General features: G+C 49.6%; 1 protein-coding gene across 1 annotated transcript in view; it reads right to left on the reverse strand.

Annotated features, from left to right (window-relative positions):
• The window catches only part of DAB2IP (DAB2 interacting protein), a 136,914-nt gene that overhangs the window by 17,643 nt on the left and 93,743 nt on the right, over window positions 1–25,528 (reverse strand). The window contains exons 4-8 of the mRNA XM_009998939.1: window positions 19,011–19,164; window positions 13,948–14,046; window positions 11,172–11,726; window positions 2,796–2,940; window positions 414–558 (exon numbers count right to left, since the gene is read on the reverse strand). Of these exons, the coding sequence (XP_009997241.1) occupies window positions 414–558; window positions 2,796–2,940; window positions 11,172–11,726; window positions 13,948–14,046; window positions 19,011–19,164 (1,098 nt within the window). The remainder of the gene's footprint in view (window positions 1–413; window positions 559–2,795; window positions 2,941–11,171; window positions 11,727–13,947; window positions 14,047–19,010; window positions 19,165–25,528) is intronic.

Consider the following 25,528-nt stretch of genomic DNA (forward strand, 5'->3'; position numbering starts at 1 on the left):
TAGTCCAGACTTTCATGTACAGTTGGCATCAAGTCCCTCTCTGAATTGGTCACACTGGTGAAGGCATTTCATGTTCCTCGACTCCACAAGCACATCCCCATGTCTCTGTGCCAGGAACCCTTCAGCAGCCACAAAAACAAGTGTGACAGAGAATCAGGGAAGTTGTTGCACCCCCAAAGCAGACACTCCAAACTCTGCCCTTGGCCATCCTCACTCCCAGACATCCAGCGCTTCCTTCTGCACTGCAGGACGTGGGCAGGGCCCCACAGCTGCCCCTCCACAGCTCCCTCACAGGGTGCCCATCAGCACAGGTACTAACAGATGGGCTGCTGCCACCCTTGCTCCCTGCAGCTGCACCACCCCTGTGCCAGCTGGGGGCACGTGGAGGGGAGTGACCCCCGCAGGACACCCACCAGTAGGAGTTGATGATCTTGCAGAAGGCCAGCTCACAGCACATCTTCAGGTTGCTCTGATGTTCAGGAAGGTCTGAAGATGAACACTTGCTGGGATCCACCTCACAATTTTCATCTGATTCGTACAGTGCCTTGATAAATTCCCCTGGAAAACAGACAGTTGGTGATGGGTTTTGGAGACACGAGAGATGCAGCCTTCAAGCAATTCTGTTCATAAGGCCCCACTACGGAGCAGTTACCCTACACCTGTCACACAGCTGAACAGAGAGGGGCAGGAGAGCGGGAGGTGGTGGGTCCTGGGTCAGGCTGTGTCCCCACCAGCTCTCAGGACCTTCCAGCAGACCCAGGAGCAGCCGGCAGCTCACAAAACAATCCAGCATGCTCTGCAGAAAGGCACCCAGATCCCAAAGAGCACGTTTCACCCTCTTCCTCAGCTGGCAGCTCTGCCTCTGTGGCTATGGGCTATTGCAGCAGAGTTGTGCTGCCAAACACCCACCTCCTCGGCCTGCCCTGACCCCCACTGCACCCCTTCCAGAGACGCTCCCTTGGGCTAATCCAGTAGGAAGTTTGCTGGTAAGTTCTGTCATTATTTGTCAGATGGCCTGCTATTGCAGACTGTGCCCTGGTGCTGACAGGCCAGTGTGATTCACAGGAGAAATAGGAAATTAAAGGAAAGAAACAATTTACTTGGTTTATTTTGAGCTGAACATCACACAAAATTAAATTACAGTATTTATCTGAGTTTCCCTGCACTCCTGTTTTGCTGCCTGGCTGCTCCTCATCCTTGCAGAGACTCACACTGGGGTCCTGCTATGATAGCTCCTCGCTCTTGTGCCACCTTCACCCCAGGGTACCTGGGCACAGACCCTGGCTGCCCAGCCTTGATGCTGCTTCCCACCAGTTCCAGAGGTGTCCAGCTGGGGGGAAGGCAGTTGTCCATCCCAGTGAGCACAGAGAAGTGGCTGGGGAGAGCAGGGGACAGGATGCCAGAGGCAGTGTTTATCTTTGGTTTTCTGCTAATTCCAGTTGGTTTGCTCATCTCCTAACTCCTGACCGTCTTGGATTTTCCTATCCTGTTTTCTGGCCGCTCTAGTCCACATTCCTCCCCTATTGCCAAAACAGATTTTAATTATGTACTGGAGGGCCTCTCCAGTGTATTCTCAGCTCTGCCAGGGAGCTCTGGAGCCTCTCTGCTTGCCTGCAGGTGATGCCTGCTGTGATCATCTGGCCCTATTATTTGCCTGTGCTGCATGGTTTCAAGGGAAGCGTGATGCTGAATTGTGTTACCTCCTGACACACAGATGAATCATTTCCCTGATAAAAGGGCTACACGGAACCAGCGCCCGGACCAGCGGGCAGGAACCGCAGGCTCCTCCTGCACTAGATGGAGCAGGCATGGAAGCATTTGCATTGAGCCTGGAAAGGGGAATATTTCAAAGTTCTCTGCCTTTCATTTATCTCCTGGCTTTTTAGAAATTTTATAAGGTAATCTACTTACAGACTTGCCTTCAACAAGAAAGCATTACAAGGCATAAATAAGTAATATTCCTATTCCTATTCTTGTGGGCTACCTGTTGCTTTGACTGAACTTGTTCAATGATCTCCTCTTCTTCAGCACTGTCATTATTATTATGTTCTTCATAAAGTATTTCTTTGTCCCTTGCTAAAATTACAGGAATCCAACAGTAGGAACCCAATATACTGAAAAATTAACAGCTCAACAGAAACTCTCCAGCTGCCTTGGGCTGAGGATGAGCCATCATGCTTCAAAGGCAGCATCTCCCCATCCTCATGCTGTGCTGGCTGCACACAGCAAGACAGCAATTCCTTCCTGACCTGCCCAGAAGCAGAAGCTCTAATTATTTTCATTTGCATCAAGAAAAATTGTTTTGGAGCCATAGACATAGCCAGCACTTACAAAAAAACCCAGTAAAACACCACCAGGAGGGTTCCCAGCATAATCTGGGAGGGAAGTCTCATCACTGGAACTTAGGAGGTCTCATCTGACTCAGTGGAGCTGCGAGGAACCGGGGGAGCGTCTCTGGCGGGGTGAGCAACCAGGGGAGGATTCACTAAGACCCCATGGCACTGCCAGTGCTGAGAGAGACCTGGCAGGGAGCATGATGCCTTCAAATACCAACTTGTTTCCTCCTCTGAAAGCAGACTGAAGTGCTCACTCAGCAGTGACCTTCAGCTGGGGCTGAGAGCTGCCCACTGCAGCCACGGCTGTGCCCCGGCTCAGACCCCACTGCCAGAGCAACCCCCCAGCAGGTAAATGGTGCCTCCCGTGGCCATCAGGGCTCAGCTGATGGTCCTCACCACACACCCTGCAGCTTAGAGCAGGACCCCTCTGGGCAAGACTTGCCAACACTCTGTACGTACCTAAGGCATCTTGCAAGTATTTCTGCCCCACCAGCTTCAGGTATTCTTCAATTGCTTTGGTGGCCAGTGTGTTCTCCCTGAAAATGAGATGCTCATTCTCACCACAGCGATCAACTTCAGACATCATCAGGTCAGTCAAGAAATCCTGGAAAGCAAAGCCCATGGTGGGTCACCACACACTGACAGATGCTTTGTCCAGCAGAGCAGGCAGCCTCCCCTTCTCCAGAGAGGTCTCACCTCCCTAAGACACCAGAGGGAGCGGAGGTGCTGCAGTGATGCCGTGTGTGCACCCTCACCACCAGCCCCACTTTTCTTCTGCTTTCTCCAACCTCACTAAGACATGAGGAGAAATAAACCCCTGGAGAGTCACAACCTTTACACCCCAAAAATTCATTGATTCCAGGCCTGCCCTGCGCTCGCCCCTCCGTCAGTGCCAGCTTTCAGGTGAGTCTCCATTAAACTCATCTTTTGTGGGTGACAGGTTTTCTCCACTGTTAAAACTGCCTGCATGTGGTGTTTAACTGCACTGGTTGCAAAACAGGGACATACTGAGATGTCACGAGCTGAGCCCCACAGTTAACAGCTGAGAATCAAGCTTGTAATATGCATCAAGATGCTCAAATGTCTTTTTTCCTTAGTATTCATAGAAATAAACAGCAGTGCCACAGCCCATTTTGGACACATTTTTGGTCTGATGTGCACACAACCAAAAACCACACTATTTTATAACCCTTTGTGCTGCAGAGCAGTGGGTGGGGTGAGAAGGAGCAGCCTGCACACTGGCAGCTACCCCACACATCAGGCTGGGCTACAGAAATGCAAATTCTAAGAGCAGAACAGCCCATCAGACCGAGCTCCCTGTCTGCTTCAGAACAACCTTAACTGATCAGAGAGGGTCACGTTGCTCCCTGTGCATTCTGCTGAAAATCCACTGTGTGGTGTAATACTTAGTGCAGTGTTTAGTGTGCTGTGGCTCACGTTAATGCAGGAGAAAGGCTGTGCAGTTGGCAATGCTAATACATATTCAACTGCTGCTCTCTGCACTGCTAATGGGAAAAGCAGCTCTGGGCCCTGCCCAGCTCCTGGCTGTGCTGGGTGCTGAAGGGTCGATGTGCTCCCACCCAGCACCACTCACCTGGGTGACAAAGGGAAACCAGCTGCAGCCACCATGAAAATCACATGCATTAAACCTCTTACTGTTCCCCATGCAGAAGACAGAGCAATGTTGACATACAAATTCCCTGCTACAACCAAGGGCACCTTTTTTAAACTGCTCTCTAAAACAAAGATAATCTGCTCAGTAATAACCTTTCACTAAGAAATTCTTCTTCATTTGTCATGACTGTACCAGATGTAACCTGCTCCTGGCAGGGGCAGCAGGGGCACCCCAGGGCTCCTATGCAGGGACCCAAGTCCTCACCATCCCCGCTGTGGCCATGACACAGCCTGCTCCAACCCAGACTGGGGATCAGGGGACACCCATGTCCCATGCCCTGCCAGCAGCTGTCTGGGAGACTTGCAGAAGAGGCCCTCAGCTTCACTTCATTCTTCACATGGACACTCTGGCATTGAATGTTTAATCAAGGTTCAATGAACAGCTTCAACTGAACCAAACAGATCCAAGTCATTTAATCCTTCTGTCCCAAAGGAAGATCCAGCAGCAGGCAGGTATGTCTGCACCTGAGCACAGGGGAGGAGGGGAGGAGGACTGGCATCTGCAGCACCCAACAGCCCTATCTCTTCCACCCACCTTCCCACAGGACTGTGACACATTGATGTGACCTTCTCAGAACAGCTTCCAAAAAAAAAGCCAGAGGAGCTTTGAGGAAAAAAAGTCACTCCCATTATTTCTTTAGCTAGAAGATCCCCTTCCTCAGATCCTGTTGTCTCTCCAATGCTCCAGCAGCTGAAGAAGCAAAAATCCCTCCTGAAAGCACAGCACCTGCCTCCCCCCACTATTTTCTCTCATTTTGCCCCTTTTATTGGTCAAGATGGAATGAAACTTTAAATGCCTGCTCAGACTCTGCTAGCTGCTATCTGGGTAACTCCATCACCTTTATCTTCCTGGGTCTCTCCCAGGGTATGTTTCATTTCCAAGCCACAGCTCATGCTGACACAAGGTGCTGATTCTTAATTAGCTGCCACTGACCTTGCCTTTGCTTGATTCTCTTTCCTGTCACTTTCCCAACATACTAATTATCTCAGGAGCACTGAGTTTTATAGCTTCTCTTAGCCAAGTTTGCTTTTTCCCCCCTCTTGTTGGCCCAGGACTGGCTGCTGTGGGATGCAGGGCCAAGCCAGGATGTGCAGCCCAACAGTGAGCCAGGGCTGCCAAGTGGTGGAGACCCAGAGGCCAAGTTTTAGCCAGTGACAATGTGAATTTTGATGATTTTATCTGATCTACAGAACTCACTAAAATTCAGAATGAGGCAAAATTCCAGTGTGTGACTCAACACAAAGCCAGAGAAGACACCCCCAAGACCTCAACTGCAGACATTATCCCTTACAGAGCATCTGCAGCTCAACAGCTGAGAAAACGACCCCCTGTCTCCAAAGGGAAAGCTGCTGAAATCCCAAAGAGCTCCCCTACAGCTCAACAATCAAAGCCAGGGCATAACATGGCAGAGTCCAGCCCTGCTCCTGATGGAGGAGAGAGCCAGGATACCCAATGGCATCCCCCAGCCCAGGGCTCCTCCCTGTCCCCAGCAGGTCCTGCCTCCTCAGGCTACAGGAGGCATCTTGCCAGGCTGCAAGAACCAGCCCTGAGATGCATCAGGGATGAAAACACCCACAGCCAGTGTCCTCGAGCGAGCTCCTCTGCAGAGCCCGCTCTGGGCAGCCCAGGGGAGCTCTGCCAGCGGCCGGAAAGGAGCCTCAGCCACGGGTCAGTTCCCATGACATCCTGCAATTTCTGTCCCAGGGCCAATCTTCCAGATCTGGCCTTCACTCTACACAAAAAGCCACATCAGCTCTGGATCACAAGGCCGGTATCTCTGCCTTAAGTCCGCCAGTAGCCAGCACTTGGAGGACACAAATGGAATGCAAGTACTCGTCAAATCCCTCCAGGGGCCTCACTCTCCCACATACAAGGCTCTGAATAAAATGCAATAACTAAAGCCAATAAAACTCCCTGTTTCTGAGCAGCAGAGATCAGCAGGGGGTTGTTTTCAGTTAGGGCCCCTGGCAATGGAAGAAAATAAGATGCTTTATTTCATTACATCAGAGTGGAGAGGGGAAGGAAAAGGTCTACAGCTAAAATGAAGGGCTGTGGCAGTGTTCTTCAGGCTTGCTCCTATGTTTATTTTAAGGATATTTACTTCAAACTGGACACAGCTGAACCTGTGCAACTTCAGTCACTGCATATACACTGAGAAAGAGGAGCAATTCATAAACAAATAAATTCAGAGCATGACAGCACGGATTTCCAGCACTTTTCAAATAAACCAAGCATGAGCCCACGGCAATTTGTACTATTCTAAGGCAGCTCCTCTGGTCCTCTAGAAATGCAGCAAGAGTTTGGCTGCTGGAGTGGCAACCTGGTCCTCACAGCAGGCAGCGTCCTCTGCACCACCCCAGGGCTCACACACCCCACCACAAAGTCCTTCCAGCACTGCAGCCTTCCCTCCTCCCTCAGCCCCAGCACCCCCTGGATGGCCATTCTGGGGCTGGCAGCTCCCAGGCCATGGGTCACTCCCAGCACCCACTCTGCCTGCAGGGTACAGAGATGGCCTGAGCCTGGGCTTGCTCCACACCCCTCACTCTGTCCTTCAAATGTCTCCATTTACCTGTAGTGGAGCCTCAAAACATTTCAATTTCCTAGGAATTTCACCTGTGGAGCTTCAGATGCTGCTTCCCCTGCCCACCTGGGTGAATTCATCCTCCTGTCTCAAACCACAATCAAACAGCATCCCCCTCGCAGGGGATGAAGCCAGAGCTGGCAGCTGATCCAGTCACACATTCCATCACCATCTGACAGCCCCATGGGCCCAGGGCACCAGCATCCCTGCCAGGTAAGCACCAGCACCCAGAGAGCCCACCTGTCCTGGCAAGGGGTCTATCTACACCATGCATCACAGTCCCAAAGGGGTTCAAGGTGTCAGGGTGTGTCACTGGGCAATGCCTGCCCCCTCTGGCTCCTCAGCCCAGGAGGCAGAAAGACAGAGCCAGAGGGTTCCTAGCATGGCTGTGGTGACAACAGGAGTGTTTCCTAGGCCAGGGCAGCCAACAAGCAACACAGGTCTTGCAGGACATATCCAGGAAGGATTTTACACCTCACCATCATAGGGAAGGTCCTCCAGCCCCAGCTTCTCCAGGAGGTGCCCTGTTGGAGAACAGGGGATGTGATGGAGCCCCATACACACCACTCAGGTCACATACACCTCTGGGCTGGGGCCGATTCCCCACATCATAACTGACTGATGGGCAGATTGACTTTGAAATAATAAGGTTCTCCACATCACAAGCCTGATTAATAGGATTGACTTAACCTTAAGAGGATTGAATTGATAAAGGTAATAAGATTACTGCTTATTTCAAAGACTAGCTCCAAGCCCAGCTGGGCTTTATGCAAAGGTGGAAGGCACCAGGGGTTGGTAGGGCTGTGGGTTGCAGGTGGCCAAGTGCCAGGACACACCTACGTGTCAGAGCTGCTGAGGCAGAGACACAGCACCTGAAGTGCTGAGCTGCACCAGGAGAGCAGCAAGGGGCAGTGATTAGATCCTGGGCAGACAGTGGGAAACCACGGATCCCAATGGCCAGTCTTTCTCTTTTCACTACCACACAGTTCCTCTGAGGATGTGTGCTGGATACTTCTCTGCAGTCATGGTTCCTCTTTTGAGCACCAGAGCTCATCCTTGATGCTCCTGGCATTTTCTAATTCTCCTTGCAAAAAGGAGATGAAGTGGCAATGAGAGGCTTGATGCAGAAGAATCTGTGTCCATCACCTTGCTTGGGACAGTAAGAAAACCTGAGGGATACAACACTAAGACACCGAGTGACCAACATCTCCTGGTGAGGGCAGAGGGGCTGCATCCCACACAGGGGGGCTGAGAAACTGCCTGTCACCCTGACAGCCCAAACCTTGATCCTTGCAGCTGCCCCTCACCAGCTTCCTTTGTCCTCCCAACCAACCCAACTGGTGTGTTTGAGGAGATGGGGAAAAACGATGGGGCTGCCATAAAACCAATTAAAAGCCTTATTATGTCAACTATGGCTGCTATAAAACATTATCAGAGAGATAAACTCTTTGTGGGGGAAATGACATGGCTGCTGCCAGTCCTGCCTGCAGCAGAACCCACACAGAGTCCTGGGCCTGTGTCTGCAGGGAGGGTAAGGGACCCAACAAACCCTGGTGCCACCAGCCTCCTGGCCCAGCCATGCTGCTCACCTCTCTGTCCCCTCTCTGTCATTTTTAGGCAGCCTTCCATAATATTTGCACTTAAATTGGCACTGTCAGCTCTGACCAAGCACCCCACACTGCTGAGGGGGGCAACGTGGGCAGTTCCCAGTGGGCTCACACAGGCAGAGTAAATACGGAGTAAATACATCTGCTCAGCCCAGGCAAATCCTTGCAGCATAAACAAACAGGGACACATGTTTATTCTTCACTCCATTCACAACACAATAAATATTTATTTCAAGTGAGCAGCTGGTTAGTTAGAGCTCTGTCTGATGCTGGGTTTGATCTAGCAACCATGTGGACGAGAGAGTTTTTCATATATTTATGGTCATGAACTGAGCTCTAAAAGCTGTAAGACAGAGCTGGAATGAATCTAAGCATGGGAAATATTCTGGAAGCATCGAAAGTCACCATCAGCTTTGCTCTGGGAAGGATGCAGCCTGCTTATCCACAACCACATCACACAGGCCACATCAAGTCATGCTAATGGCAGGGGTGAGCACTCCCAGAAACGCCAAGGATGGCAACTGAAATACTTGTCATTAAGTTTGTGTCTTTTGTGTATGGGTTGCAAAACACATGAAAATAGCCAGGCATCTCACTGGGATGAAGCAGGTAGCAAGTCAAGGACAGATGCTGCGAGTCCATGCCTCTGTTTAGTCACAAAACTCCCTCCCTCTCATGGCAGAGAAGCCTCTTCCAGTCCCCACTTGCCATTAACAGAGACACTGAACAACCACTTGCACCGAGAGAGACGATTTAGTCCCGGATGTTTGTCAGACTTCCCAGTGGGCTGGGGCAGCTCCCTCAGCCAGACTTTTAACTTTATCAAAATGCTCTTCCTCCTCCTCTCCACCTATTTGCCTCAGCAGCTGATTGGGATTTCCGGGCATTCCCTGGTGCACTCCAAACCCCTGCACAGGACTGCAGGGATGAAGCTTCTCCCTTTCTCAGAGATAAAAGGAAACATGGACTCCAGCTCCTCACCTCTCCTGCACGGGAACTCCTGCTGCGTGGCCCTGGGTGGACACATGTACCCAATCAGTCGTGCCTCATTAAGGGATTACACTGTATTTGCAGCAAATCACTACAAGAAAACAAGGCCTGAAACAGGGCAAGAGCAATTAGCTGCTAACAAGTCTTCATAGATAATCTACTGGACACTTGTTTCTCACTACAACTGTAATTGCTGCTTTAGCATCAGCTACAGCAGCCAAGATCCACAAAAACCCCTTTATCAGCAAAATAAATTAGTGGTTGCTGATTGCCATGTCTACACTCTTCAGGGCAGGGGAGAGCTCTGAGAGGTCACTGAAAAGGCTCGTGGCAAAGCACAAGGATGGGAAACACAACTCCAGCCTGGGCAAGCTTTGGAGGGTCAGGGGAGGACAGAGGCTGGAGGGGGAGCACTGCCTTCTTCCCCCCACACCAGAGCTGGGGTGAGGGCTGGGCTGAGGTCCTCACCAGCAGAGTCTGGGACCCAACCCCAAGCCTCACACAGCAGCACATGGGCTCCCCAGCACCATTCCCACCCGCTGGGATCCTGGCCCACAGGGATCTGCTCTCCTCCTTCTGTGCTCTGAACCCCATTTCAGAACCCACCTACTTGGGGACATGGTGCTTCACCTTCCTGCTCAGCGTCACCTCTGAACGAGCGGGTGTTTGGTGTTGGGTGACTCCGGGCTGAAGGAGCTGTGTCCTGAGCAGTGCCAGGGTGCACCCATGTCACACAGGCAGGGCTGAGGGGATGGTTCCTCTCCTTTTTGTTGTGGTTTTTTTACCTTACTGCTGCTTTTCCCTTTCTCTGCTGGTCCAACTCCTCTCCAAATGATGCACCACCCAGCTCCCATGCTCCAATAACTCCTGTTGCTCTGACAGCTCTCTAAACCCTGTGCTAATGCTGATGGCAGACGACAGGCAGGGAAAGCAGCAGCTCCATTTTAGAGGGAAATTCATCAAGCCTGTTTACTGTTTGCTGTGTCCCTTGTGTAGTGCCTCTGGGATCTCAAGCACTGAAGCAGACACATGTCTAGAAACACACTTGCCCTCTCCAGAGCCTCTCTAGCACCAAGAAGAGGGAAAAAGCAGGAGCAGTGACAACAGCTCCCAGCCATGCCCACACATGATCCATGGTGGCTGAGATCAGGGTGACACCTGAAGCCTTTTGCACCAGAACTATGTAAGCCACTCAACAGGGTCTTCATGGCAACATCATTCCAATAAAAGCCGTGGTACCAGTGCCACCAGAGCCATGGTGAAGGGCAGTGCCACAGCTCCAGCACAACAAGTGAGGAGGAGGACACCCATGATGTTTTCCTTGTGTAACCACCAAGCATTATTTCCCATCCCATGAGTCACAAGCCAGTTCTCTCCCCACTGAGGGTACGGCAGCCAAGGGGCCTGGGATCACTGTCCTCCCTGTGCTGCTGGGCTCTGCTGCTGCTGCCTCTGCAATACCAGGCCCACGGCCTCACGGTCCTCTCAGTGAGCTTTGCCTTCAACCTGATCAGGAGGCCAAGGCACTTCTCTGCTCGACAGACTGTAACTAAATCTAATCCTCAAACCCCGCTAAGGTCCCAGGCAGCAGCGGCAGCTGCAGAGGAAGCAGAGCCCTGTGATTCCCCCGCGGGCGAGGAGCTCACATCTCCTCAGCACTGCAAAAGCTTTGGAAATCTTGCTCTTCCCCAGCTCCCCCCTGCAGAGTTCAGGGAGATGTTAACAGAGAGAAACGCCGATGCCTTAACTCCTGCAGTCCTGACTCTGGCACTGCCCAAGTGCCACCCGGGGACAAAGGACGCTCTGTGGCAGACAGGGCACAGAGCTCCACAATGGACATGTCAAGAACCACAGCAAAATTAAGAGTGTATTAATGCTGACTAGGCCTGCAGCCCAACCAAAGTGGTGATTTCTGAAACCTGACACAGGAATCTGCCCCCGAGGTTCCCTGGTGGGACGGTACCAGTGACAAAGGGGCTTACCTTGGCCTTGCCCGTGCTCTGCAGGATGTGCACCAGCGCAGACGCCATCTCCTCTTTGTTCTTCACGCTCAGCGAGGGCTCCAACACTGAGCACAGCACCATGTAATTGTTAGTGATGTACTCAGCAAACTCCTTGTACATCTCCATGGGAAGAATGCTCATGCTCTGGTAGCGGGACTTGATGCGGATCATGGGCCCCGGGGACTTGCCCTTCCCGGGGTTGGGGCTCACCACTGGGTACCACTTCTCTACAAACTGCCGGCCCGTGACCGAGCTGACGGGGATGTTCACTTGCCCAATGAAATTGGTCTTGTCCTTCTTTTTCTTCTTGTCAGTCTCTTTGTATAAGTGCACCGTAATGTTTTTGAGTGATGGGAGGTTATTAAATTCAAAGTGCTCCCCCCAAAATACATTATCAGTTTTTAATTTACAGGTAGTTCGTGCATAAAGAACGTCATCCAGGCATAATTCACACAAGTACTTTTTCTTAGCTGGCAGGTCCTTGGCTTCAATAATCCATAACTTTAACATATTCTCTACCCTTCTGCTGTTGTCCTGAAAAAAAGATGCAAAGAAAAAAAGGTCAATAACAAAACCACAAAGCCAGGCAAAACAAAACTACAGATACGAGTTAATTATTTCGGATGTGCTAAATGAGCAGAGGCTTAATTACATTGCATTTTAAGGAAATACTGGCTCTCAGGAATTTGCATAATAACCCTACTTATGTTAATTTTCCAAATATCACGGTGCTCTCCATGTGTGTTGGTGCCAGTTAATACAAGGAGCAAGGAAGATAAAAGCCCCTCTAAATCATAAATGTACCATTTCTCATTCACTGCCAAGGGGCCCTCAAAAGAAACCTCACAGATCACGAATGGCGCTTGCAGAACAGAAGCTGTCACAGGTACCTCACAACCACCTCCTCTTTTAGTACAGCTGCTTTACAGCAGCACTGGAGTGGATTTTCTTTAGGGTAACAGAGAAACAATAAAAGGGTCTGAACACCCACCCAGGGATCACCTCATATCCATGGCTGAAAAGCAACCACAACAGGCAGGGAAAGGAAACTTCATGGTGTTTTAGGGCAGAAGTCTAGAGCACCCAACTGAAACATCAAGAGGAATCATGGGACACGGGGCAAGTTCCGCATGGAGAATCCTTACAATTCAGAAGTAGAAATTTGGATTGGTTATCTTTCAAACAATAATGGAGCAAAGGATACTGTGGATCCTCCCCAGTGATGCTGACCTCATCCTGGAAGAACATCCAGGGCCATTTGTTGGAGGATTGACTTGAAAGACAAGGCACCCACCACTGAAATGCTGCAGTGATTCTGCACTCACCTGTTTTGTTTGGAAACCCTTCTCTGAAACAGCAACCACCCCTTACTCTGCACAGCCTAAGAATCTGGGCAGGAATGTTTCTGCTGGAAGCCCACAATGGGCTACTGTAGATTCAGGGAGTACACACAGGAACTATACAAGAACACTGATTTCCTGACAGAAATATCAAGTCAGATACTGAGAGTTTATTGTCTATGAACTCAAACAAAGATGGCAAGTCAGCCATCAGTTAGTGGCACGTTTTGAGGTGAGGGCACACTTCCAGATGAATTTCCACTGAGCACTGCATCTCAAAGCCATGGTGACATGCCCAGCCCCAGCTCACACCCCCAGGGCTTTTCTCATGTAAGTGTGAGCACGCAAACCTCCCAGAGCTCTGTCAGATCATTACTACCAGGCTGCTGCACTTGAAAAGTCTTTGTACTCCACACACAGGAACATGCAGTGAGAGGCAGAGGTTCACCTCTCCCCTCCACTGCTCCCAGTCTGATATTGGAAGGAAATCTTCTCTATTGGCACTGGGCACTGTGCTGGGAGCCACAAACTCTGACACAGAGGCTCCTTCCACAACCCACCGGGCCCAGACCTAACTTTCATCCACAGTTTTGTGGCTCTGATGCTGGGAATGAATTCACAGGATCTCATCTTTTGTGTCATCTTTGATCAGCAGAAAAAGACTTGTTGACTGAGCTCATCAGCTGTGAAACCCTGCAGTTGATTAGTCCTGATCAATCCTCGTTAGCAGTGCAGAGAGGGAGAAGCAGCTGGATAATTTATTTTGGGATGTTAACTCCAGTGCAGAGAGAGAGAAGCAGCTGGATAATTTATTTTGGGATGTACTTATTGGGCTGTAAAACCACATGTTGGGTGTCCCTGTGTTGCAGTGAAGGACTTGTTTCTGTAGATCCCCAGGGAATGACTTTGTCACCTCAACTGACTGGAGAAGGGAATGCTTCATTCCACTGTCGCCTGGGAGAACTCGCTGCGATGGGCATCTGAGTTTCTCCATCACTAAGCAGACACTGCAAGTGCCACCAGAGTCAGGAAGTGTGACATGTGAACTCTGTAGACTATTCAGTCTTGTAGCTTTGCTGGCAGCTACCTGACATCTGTCCCAGAGCTTTTGGGAGGTGGGAAGTCCTATGTAAGTGGCAAGTGTCATCAGTAACAGAGCAAGACTGAAGATCCTTCAGGTCTGGTCAATGCTCAGCAACAGCTGAACCAGCATGTGCTGAGAAAAAAGGCAGAAATAATTGGCACTTGCCTGTAAATATAATTGTGGAAGAAAGTTACATGAAAAAAAAGCTGACCCACAGTTCCACTCACTCACTAGAATGACAATACATCCCCTGCTGCTACTATGCACCAGGCTACAAAATGTAATAAGGAGGAACTGAACTCTAGCAGAGGCAATTCCTCAAAGCCACTACCTTATTGGGGTGCACGGCACGGCGCAGGTTTTCCATCCATTTATCTCGCTCTGCTGCAGAACGACAGGAGAAGCATTTACTTCCTGATGAAGTCGTCACCTACAGGGAAAGGAACAGGATTATGTCTTGACCAGCACACTGCAGACTCTGATCTGGGCGGAGAGGGGGAGTTAGGAAAGATGCTAGTGGATTTTTTAAATAAACAGCTTTACCCGAGCATGAAGCACCAGCTCCTAAGCCTGGTGGAAAAACAGGGCAACTCCGTATGTCACAGAAATAATCATGGAAGCAAATTCCAATTACTTCTCCTCTTCCACACCAGAAAACACTAGATAATGGGCTCCATGCATGTGACACTTTAAACCACCAAGTTTCACAACTGAGAGAGAGCAGATCCTTAGATGTACTAAAGATAAATTGCCACTACTTGGCATTCCTCCAGACTCAGTCCGAAGCCTGTGACAGTATCAACCCACTCCTTGTTTTCAGCAGAACATCAGGTCTGGAAAGGCTGGCTTTGTACCTTCCTCCTTCGTGTCCTGTTGCTTGTGAAGACCATGCTGTGAAGAACTGGGGGCCAAGTACACATCCCAGAGCCCTGGCAGCAGCTTGGGCAGTAGCTCACAGCCCAGCCAGGGGCACTCCAGGAGAACCAGGCTGGGGTTCCTAGACCTGGAGATGGCCAGTTCCGAGTCCTCCTCTCACATCTCACACTTTCAGTATCCATCCAAGGAATCGTTCTCTAGCCATCGGGACTTCATAGGCAGGTTTTGAAGAAGCACATTCACAGCAGCAACGTTGCCAGAGGTGCAAATGTCCCTTATTCCTAATTACATCCCTGTAACCACATGGAAACTCAACCCTGTAGAGAGACCACCAAAGCAGCCCCTGCCTGGCAGCCCCAGGGTGAGAAACATCAAACATTTCTTCCTATCTACCATACCAAGCTTGCTTGGCATCAGGTGCTGCACCAAGGTCTAAAAGGTCAATAGTTCTCCACATCCTCTAAGATATACGTATCCCTCAAGCCCCTATCTCCTCCCTGCCCTGCTGGCAAGCTGGCAGAGCAGCACGGCCACCACCGAGCCCTCCACCAGCTGCTCTGCCCCTCTCCGCATTTGCCACGTTTGGTGACATCCAGTAATATTCTTTATGTACATCTCTGCACAGGCCAAACAGACCTGGCCAGCTCTTTAAATAACTCCCCTCTGAGCTCCATCCCTGCCAGTCTCAAGCTGCAGAATTCTTTGTGAGCACTTTATCATCTCACAGTGTTTGTGTTTACACGTGGCTCGCTGGGTTATCTGCTTCTGGGAGACACAATCTCCTTTAATTTCATGTATCTCTCAGGAGCCTAACCTGTTCTTACAGCAGAGCTGGCACTTGCTGAGATTTGTCATTAGCCAACCTCCATGATGAGCTGAACACATTCCTTCTTTTGAACACAGACATCTAACCAGGACAAAATGACAAGAAGCCTCCCCTGTCTTCACACAGCAAATGAAGGGAATCTTCCAACCTTTGATATCCCAGAAGCTCTCTCCTTCAGGCAGACACCCTCCTCTGCCCTTACCCACTTTCATCCTCTGTCCTGTAAAACTGTGTTCTTCTAAGCACAAGCTATCTTCTCTTTCCAAGAAAAACAGACTCCAGTAGCATGGTCTTTTCAGCATCCTTTAACGTTTCAGATGACTTCCAGCTGTTAGAGTGAGTATCTAATGTATTTTCTTGTCACACTTAAGTCAACATATTATTATTGAGTTATCATGGTAAAACTTATGATTCAATTCCAAAACAACTATCACGCAAAAACTAAAAAACTCTAACTGTCATACTTGAGAGAGAAGGGGAAAATCCTCATGTGTCAGACATGAAGTCTTCTGGATTTTGGGACTTGAAGGTTGTATCTGCCACGTGTGAGCAAAAATGTAAATTCTCCCCAGATCTGCAATAACATTCCAGCTTTGAGCTCTGACCTAAACATCCCATGGCATTAACAATCTTCATGAGATATTAATTATCTCGATAAAGAGAGTATTCTGGTCTCATTAAGATTTTGGATATGCTAGAATACTATTAACGTACAGGATAAACTCAATTAATAAAACTCATTAATTTTTAAAATGTTACTTATTCATATTTATTATCCACACTCCTTGGATGGGTGATCTCTTAAGTCAGACAAAATCTTGTTTTAGGAACGTCTTAGGGCTCCTCAAAGTGCACTTCAAGGAATCTCACTGGAGTCACACCAGATGGTAACTGGGATCCCCCAAACAGAAGAGCCCAGAACAAGCTCTGGGCACATGGACCTGGAACGTCCTTCACTGGCCTCAGGCCCTGGCAGGTCACCACTGAATGACCAGGCTTACTGGGAAGTCTGATAAGGAGGAAAAAGATGATTTTGAGTGACTTTTGGAAAAAAAAAAAAAAAATATTCAATGAAGAAAACAAGTAAATTCAGACTGCCAAGTAGTCAGCAAGTCAGGAAAAAAGCAGGTTTCAGAGAAGTGAAGCAGCAGCAGGAGGCAGAGGCAGGGGCAGTAGCAGCAGGGTTTGGGTGCTGGCCCCAGCAGAGCCAGCGCAGGGCAGCACAGCCCAGCACTGAGCTCCAGCACCTCCTAGTGCAGGTCAATTGAGCCAAGGGAAAGGAACAATTGCACCTTCAGTCAGCCAGTTCTCTCCAAACAAGCCACTTGGGTTTTTTCCACTGCAGATGGATTTGGCATCTCTCGCTTTTGTCTCCGTTCGGGTGCGCTGCCAGTTCTCCCTCTGAGCCTGCCCTCCTCAGCACAATCCCATCTGCAGTGTCAGATCCTGCTCTCTTGTTCCTCAGGCCACGAGGCTGCTGCTGCAGCTCAGTAGAGGAGGAACTGTGGCCCACCACCCCTCACCCTGCCCGTGCTGGGGAGCCTGGACCACCATCATCTTCTGAAAAGCGGCTGCACACTTCCAGCTGAGGGATCCTGGAGAGCAGGCTGAGCCAGCCCAGCCAAGCAAGCACCAACATCCCAAACAAGAACCAGCAGACACCAGCCAGCTGGTAATGGAAGCAGCTTCCTCAGCACTGCCCACTGCCCAACCACTCCACTGCAAGGAGAAGGTCATTAAGAACCACGTAAGGGTGACACTGGCCAACAACAGCAACGCTTCTCAATTTGCAACAGCAAACTTGGCCAGTCCTGGCAGATCTCCCTAGAGAACAGTTCCACAACAGCCTTACAGCACAGGGACAAGGCACCATTACCAACCCACAGCACCTTCACAATCCCCTCTGCAGAAAACATCCTGGTTCCCCCCTCATCTCTGTGACTCCAGCAGTCATTTCTCACCTGACATTTCTTGTCAGGGCTCCTTTTCCAGGACATCAGCTGAGCTTCTCACTCTTCAGCACTCCCCACACAGCAGTGCCATGGCTCTTGACCACCAGCTTCATCTTCCTTCAGCCTCGTGCAAACTTCAACCAGAGAACTCCAAGTCCCAGGCGCAGGAACCACCACAGATTTTCTGCTCTTTACTGAGCTGAAAGGCCCAATACCTACCCAGAATCCTGAGAGATCTGCAAGCTCAAGTCAGTGCCCACCTCACCCTGAACTTGACAGTGGCTTTCCGAGACACAAAATCAACACATTAACACCACAGGCCATTTAGCTCTCACCTCAGCCCTTCCCACTGGAGCTTGCCTATGACTAACAGACAGTTACAAATCAACGCCCCTTGTTTCCTGGCACACTTCCTTTCCTCTGCAGGATTTGCAGAACAGCAATTAACATGTTCTTTTTTTCTTTGTGACTCCTCTTAATCCAACTCATTTAAAACTAAAATTTTCTTCCTCCTTACAAGTGCCTGACTTGTGTAATTTCTCTCAGTCAACTTTCTACAAGTACTGTTCACATCCCTTCCTCTGCTCTTGTGCTCTGAACAGAATTGTAAACAACTCTTGTATTATGGATGTCACATCTATTTTCCATCTAGCTTCATTTTATCTTTCTTGAGTGGAATGTAATAGAGGCCATATAATTTACAAAACTGTTCTCCTCCTGACCTGCTGCACTTGCTCAGCTCCACAGAGAATGAACACACTGGAAAATTTATACCTCAGCCCATTTTGGAGTTTATGCTTGGGGCTGGTTTTTTGTAAGACTGTTTTTGTGTTACCTGCTTATGTTTTAAGAAATTAATCTTTCCAAGTGTGCTAATTCCAGTTTCAGTAAAGAAAAAAAAATGTGCATCTCTCCAGCCTGACCCCTCTTGGTCACTGCCCAGGCTGTCTCCACCCGTCACTGCCCATCCAGGAACAGCCTGCATTCCCATCATCCCCCTACAGTACAAGAATAACCATGGTCTAACTGCTCTTCTGTGGCCAAGTACAAACCAGTTCCCTTCACAGAAACACAAGTATCGACCACCTTATTACTGTAAGAAAACCATTTCCCAGTTCTATATCCAGACACTGCCATAAGCAATAACACTTTGCCATCCATGATGCAGGACAAATGATTCCCAAGACATACTATATTGAATTACCCAACTACAGACTGCTTTGTACGTGTCCTACCACCTCCTGCTAGTACAGACCTCACCACATGCCACAACAGATGTTAAAAAAATTTGAAATACTCACAGATTTTTCTATTTACCCAAACAAGAGAAGCTTCAGATTTCCAGACAAAGTTCTCAACGCTCCCACGGACAACAGTGGGCTCTCTATGTGACCACCTAGAATGCCTCTGTGAACACTGAGTAGGGATTAGTACTTTCTGGTATCTCTATGAACATAAACTGTATATTTATGCCCTGCTAAGACAGCCTCAAGCAGCTCAGCAGCATTGTGAGCAGCAAGCTCTGCTGTGGCAACAGTTACAAGGCAAGGAGCTCACTGCTGATTCTGTGGGTACGATCCTCCTCGGGAAGATGGAAGCAATTTTCTGCTTATGAAACAGTCTCAGTGCAGCAATTCAGAGCAGAAATGTTTCATAAGAGCGAATACCCCACACCTGGCTCCCCAGCCAGCCCTGCCGCGCAGCAGGAACGGCCCCTGGGGCCACAGAAAGGCTCCTTACCTCAAAGCAATAGTCTTGTCCCAAGATACTGCTGTGGACTGGCTTGATGACCACTTCTTCCTCCATACTGAGATCCAGAGCCTCAACAGCACTACTGGGACTGAGCAAGGACTCGTGGGAGCGCGACTCTTTCAGCCTCGGCATTAGATGGGATCTGGAGGAAAAAAGCAATGGGATCAGCAGCTGCTTTCCTTCCCAGAGAAATGATTTAGTCCATCTGGTAGCGACAACTGAAGAATATTCCTGGGAAGTTTTCGCCATGAGATGCTGAGGGCCCAGAACAGCAGGGACTGCTCTATTGTCCCATGCAGTACTTGGTGAGCAGGTTCCAGGTCAGCCTGTATGTTCAGTAAAAACAGGTTTCTTCCAACCTTTGCTGCAGTCAGGATGATATTCTTGGAGGTCTGCAGACTGCAGGTTTTGAATGCCCATCAGGAGCTGCAGTATGAGTAGACAAGGGAGGCTGGCAAGCCCCACATGAGCTGCTGTGCTCCTCAGTACAGGAGATGGGTCTGCAGCACCCAGGGTTGAGCTCCAGTGGTGCTGAGCACTGGTGGCACCAAGCACCAGCTGCCAGCACAGGACTGCTCCACAGGCATCTGGGAGATACCATTAGCATCCCACTTAATTTTGTGCTGTTTTGCAGCACCCAGTCCCTCCTGACAGCAGGCAGTTACCTGCAAACAGGGAGAAATTACTCACACATCCTTCCAAAACCCCAATTCACCCAGTGCATGCAGAGTGTGCTCAGGCAGATGCCATCCCCATGCATGGGTCCCAGTGTCCCCACGAAACTCCACCCACCTATACCAGGGACACAGCCTGGGTCTGGGCCCACACTCTGTAACCCATAACCCAAGGGCTTGTGTGCTCTCTCCAGTTGTTACACACATCCCAGGGATGGGGCCAGTGTGGAAAATAAGGCCATGATAGCCCCATCGATTCATCTAAATGCTCTGGAGTCCCACTGGCAGCATTTAGCAGCAGGGAGCCCACAGACAGCAAGCAGCACACCATTTCCCAGACAGCCAATACAATCAATGGTGCTGTAACTCTTAAAGTAAACCAGAGAGCTCAAGGTAGAAGAAAAAGAGGAACATAGGTAGGTGCTCCCAGGGAAAAACTGAGCAAAACCTTAAAATGGCAAGGGGAAAAATAACTTGAGAGCAAAGGGAGCAGTTGCCTTCTCTACATCCTGTGCCACGCAAAATGTTCCTAGGCCAACCAGCTCACAGAAGCTCTGATTCCAGTAACTCTGACCTTTAAAACCTCTGGCAGGCACTTTAGGATCTTCCAAGGAGACCACGTGTCCCTCCATCTACAAAGAGAGCATGACGCCGGAAGGACTGAAATATGGGGAGCCTGAGATATGCTCAGCGTGGTCTCAGCAAAACAACAATGCTCCCAGTATACTCTCATATTGCTTTGTGTGTATTGAGTCTTGTTGTTCTCTAGAATTAAGCTGACCAAAACAGAGAGAAATGCCCATTAATGCACGCAGAAGTCACAGCTTCCAGTGCATTGCACACCAAGCTGCGTGGAGAAAACAGCCAAAGGAGATGCTGTGACAAACAGTAGCAGAAGATAAGCAGGTGCTTTTCTAGACTTGCCATTAAGATTCATGCCACCAGGAACCCCCAGGTGATAATGGCTCAGCCCATAGCATGGCTCTCCAGCAGAGCATGCTAAATGGGCAGCTGGGAGAGCTGCAGGCCAGCCCCAACCCAGCAGACCAGCCCAGAGACAGGCTGCCAAGGGCTCCCTGACAGCACCAGCTCCAGACACTTCCCTGCATCTGCTGAGGCTGACAGCCAGCACTAGCTGTGGTGGTACCTGCTAAGGCATCTCAGAAAAACAGCCTACAACAGCAGGATCTGTTCTCAGAAGACAACCACAGCTCTCAAATGTTAACAGCCCTGGGTTAGCAGAGCCCTGTGCTGGAGCAGAAGCAAAAGGTTCTCTATCCCATTACTGATTCTCTAAACTGTCCACTCACCCTGTATCTCTATGGTGAATAAATTGATCTTTAGGAACTGAGCACAGTCATTTCCCAGTACTTTGTGGCAATTTTACACTATTTTCACAGAAAAGGGTCCATATCCTTTTCCTCTGAATGTTACTGTAAATTAACTCTAATACAGGCAGACAGATCAAGTTACCTCTGGACACTGAGTGCAGAACTAATATCCTGCAGCTCCAGAACTGACAACACAGACTGCTCACCAAGCCCAAATAAGCCCAGAAACAAGGCGTCTATGGTAAATCTTATTTCCATACTTTACAGATGAAATCAGAAAAGGTAAGTAACCAAGCAGAGACTTGCAATCTTGTGTGGCAAATATAAATACTGATACTATAAATCCACAAGCAAGGGACTACACACTGTCACACACAGATGTACATCACTGAATGGGACTGCTTCATGATGGCCTAAGAATTCTTGTTAAAATTAAAACAAAACAAGGCTATTTTTCATTTAAGACTACTGCAGCTGCAAGACCATGGGTGGGAAAGAAGATGTGCAATATGAAGAATTACCAAAGGGGAGTTTCTCAGGACAGATTATGTTCTCACCAGTTTCAGCAAATGCATATTTTTATCCTTCCATACCCTGCCATATGCCGCTGGGAATCCTAAAATTAACGGGACTTTTTTTAGGCAGGAGGTTATTTGTCAGGTTCATGCCTCAGCAGGACCTGCTCCCATGACGTTTTTTTACTCCTGAACAGCTGAGCAGATCCAACCCAGGTCAGAAACAGAAACATTTTTCACCAGCTGCTGCCCTGAATGGAGGGAGCACTGCAAGTCTCAAATCAGCCCTAAAAGGCCCAGCATCTGTCTACCAAGAGCTAAGTGAGGAGATGTCATTAATTAGAGACTCTCATTTGAAATCTCAGCAGAAGAGATGAGAGATCTCCCTGGCATAGCAGGATGAGTGCTGCTTGCACAGCGCTCCCAGGGTCCCCAGCCCCTCCCCAGCTCCACTCCAGGATTCACCACCTACAGCCAGGATTTCCTCCCAGGGAGACAAGCATCAAGAGACCCAATCTGATGGCCCCAAAGGACAGAAGCTGTGACATAAGCAGGAGATGGTTACTCCTCAGCTCTGCCTGCTTCCACCCAGCATGGGCAGAGAGCAGCATCTGTGGGACAAACATACCAGAGACACTGCAACTTTGTGCTACTCCTTGGCCATCCAACATCCTAGCAGGGAAACACCTGCAACAGCATTTGCTTTCTGTACACACACTTCCAAGATGAGAGAGGCACTGCCCATGGAGCCATCCAATCTCTTGCTATACTGGGCATTCCAGGTCCTGTCCCACCTTCCATGAGCTGATCAAATTCAGTTTCTCCACCTTTGTTTTAATACGGTGGGAATGGCCAGCTGCTCAGAGACATCTCCCAGCAGGACAGCCTCTTTCTAGCACATTCAGTTATTTTTGCCATAGGCCTTATTTTAATCCCTTTCTACTTGCCTACAATTCAGTTGAAATTAATGTGTGTGTGTGTGTGTGTGTGTGTGTGTGTGTGTGTGTAATCTTGTAAAAGACCACATTAGTGCTAAAGAGAAGCAACATTACTGCTACTGGCACTGACCTGCAGAGTCCTAGAGAGACAGCCAGTCTCTGGTTATTAAAGAGAGAGGTTTACTGCCCAAGAGCAACAAGCGAGGATTGTTGTTCTAATTAATAGAAGCCATAAAGCACTACCATGTGAAGGGACGCAATCCTCCTCTGCTTGTGTCCTCCACAGGCAGCCAGAATTAGGGATGTCAATATCACCAGGCTGTGACAGCACACCCAGCCTAGCCAGGACCTTGAGGACTGCAGCGAAGACTTTGTGGACACTCAGAAACAAGCACGGAGGGACAATCCACTCTCTCCTCAGCCAACTCCAGGGCTGAGTTTTGAGCAATAGAGGCAGCAGTGGCACCGCACACACAGCAGCTCTAGGGCAGGACAGGACGGACTGCCCAGGTCTGATGCTCTTTCAAGAGCAAAGATATTCTGTCCACAAGGAAGGAAAAAATGGAGGGCCTGTCTCCCACAGACTTATTCTGGAATAGGTCTTGTGTGTTTAAACTCATATACTCTTACACCAGAATTTCTTTCTTGTGAAGACAAGCCCCTCAAGGGGCAGCCTGTTGGTTCTCATTTCAGAACCTCACCTGCCTGAAACCAGCTGCTGCTTCTGTAGTTTTAGGATTAAAGTTTTCCTGCTGTTTTTGAGAGGTGGAAACAAACAGGGAACCTGGCTGGGCAGCTGCAGAGGGATGGAGCAGACACAAAATGTAACACTGAAACATGGGGAAAAAAATCAGAGCTTTACTTAAATCTCCTACTGTTACAGTCTGAGAGCACAAGCAGATCAGGGAATTCTGAAGGAAGTCCAGGCACTCAGCTGAAGATGTCCCATCCATACCAGCTGCAGTTGGCCTTTGCAACGTGTATGCCTTCCCACTGTTGGGGATCTGATCTCCTAATTACAGGTTTGACTCTGCGACATGTCTTCTGGTCAGGAAACATTCCCTGCACACAACTTCTCAAGAGCTAGCAGTTCTTTTCCATGACCAGCTGGGACGAGGGTCTTTAGGGCAGCCCTTACCCTCCTACCAGCACTCACCTGCTGCAGGGGGTCCTACATGCACAAATGCAGCAGAACAGCCTGTGAGAGCCACATGCAACATAGACAGAATTTAAATCTGTCTCCAGCCTGGGGATTAGGTTTTGCTATGACTAAGAACAAACTGGACAACTCCACCACACTGATTTGCAGCATCAGATGGGAGGATTTCGGCAGTCGCAGACAGGGAGTACATGGCACGCACGGGGAGCTGTGCTGTGCCCAGGCTGTCCCACCAACACCTCACTGCTGCTGCTGGGCACTAACTGGGACCCCCTCTCTGCAGAGCCCAGCTGGCTCTGACGGCTGCACTCCTTCCTGCAGCAGCTGCACTGCCACACCACAGCCCTCTCCTGAAGGAGAGCCTGTGTGACCCCCCTGCAGGCTGCTGACTTCCCACCAACCTCCTGACCACTGCTGGGAGTTCTCATCCATTCCTCCCCCATGTCTCATCCTGCTTCCTTTTGACAAACAAATAAGAAAGTGATGTTATGGGAATAACCAAGAACATCAGCATGAGAGAACTTGCACACTTCCAGAATATGACAGAATGTGTGTTTTTTTTCCCTGCAGGACAGGACGTGTGGACGAAGTCTCAGGGTGCAGCATATCCTTCTCCATGATCTCCTAACCTGAACCCTCTCCTGCAGCTTCCTCCACACCAGCTTCTGATCTCTGCCCTGGCAGTGCCATGCTGGACTGAGCCAGAGGGGGATGCTCTGTGGCCTCTGGGGCTCTCCGGGCAGCAACTACTTGCTAAACACCACCCAGCACATTCAGGATGGGAACCTGGTGTCACATGTTACCCTCACTAACGCAACACCTTGCTGAGCAACACAAAGGACCTGTAATTAAACTTATTAATGCCTGCCCTTGTTTTCAGCCTGTTCTCAGTTTTAACCAGCAGCAGAATTAATTACATTCAGAAGGACTCTGTCAGCTCATAGCAGATTCCAAATGTTGTTTTTGTCAGCGCAAAACTGAAGGATGATTTTAACCCATGACATTCACCTGAACATTTAACCAAATGCCATTAAAAACTTTGTCAGTGACAACCTGGAAGTCCAGCACAGTATCACCAGCAAGGATACCAGCTGCACTGGAACATGTAAGATGAGAGAAACTGCAACAGCAAGTAAAATGTGTCATGAGCAAGAAACAAAAGGTGACCAGAAACATATCCAAATTCCAATAAAAATTTAAGAACCTAAGGAAGTAATTTCTCCCTGTATGCCAAGAGCACAATGGCACCACCTCACTTTTAACAGAAATTGTCACCTTCTATTAAAACATGACCTCTCCTCATCACGTTAGTCTCACCCAGCATCAACAGCGTGGACATCTGAAGCAAATGGCAGTCACTGATGGACCACTCCAACGTGGAGCTCAAACCACAGCACAGCTCAAGAAGCAGTTGTTCCCACAGCCCCTCCAGGGCCCCAAAAAACATGCAGGGATCCTCCAAGGAGGCACAGGTAGATCTGAAACCCACCGCTGCTGTGAGCACTGAGCCAGAGCCCCCGCCCCAGCCCCTGCCCAGGCACAGGATGCTCCCGGCTGAGACTGCAAGGTTTCCACGGTGGGAGGAGGGTGGGGATAAAGGTTTTGATTTTTATCACTGAAATTTTGCTTAAGTCTGGAGGCAGAATCTAGACACGAAGGAAAAAGGGATCCATCTCTCCTCCCGGATTAACCAGGGGCACTGGTCCCAAGCCGCTCCCGCACGCCCGGAGCCCCGAGCCCGGCCCGGGGCGGCCGCCCGGAGCACGGCGGCGTTTCCATCAATTATGATGAAAACAAATTCGTAACACACACAACCATGGACGAAGCGCTGCTAAAAATAAACAACCCGAGTGGAGGGCCGGGCTGAGCAGGAGCCGCAGGCTGGGATC

The sequence above is a fragment of the Chaetura pelagica genome, unplaced genomic scaffold (genome assembly GCF_000747805.2).
Source record: "Chaetura pelagica isolate M959 unplaced genomic scaffold, ChaPel_1.0 scaffold405, whole genome shotgun sequence".
In the NCBI taxonomy this organism is placed as follows: domain Eukaryota; kingdom Metazoa; phylum Chordata; class Aves; order Apodiformes; family Apodidae; genus Chaetura; species Chaetura pelagica.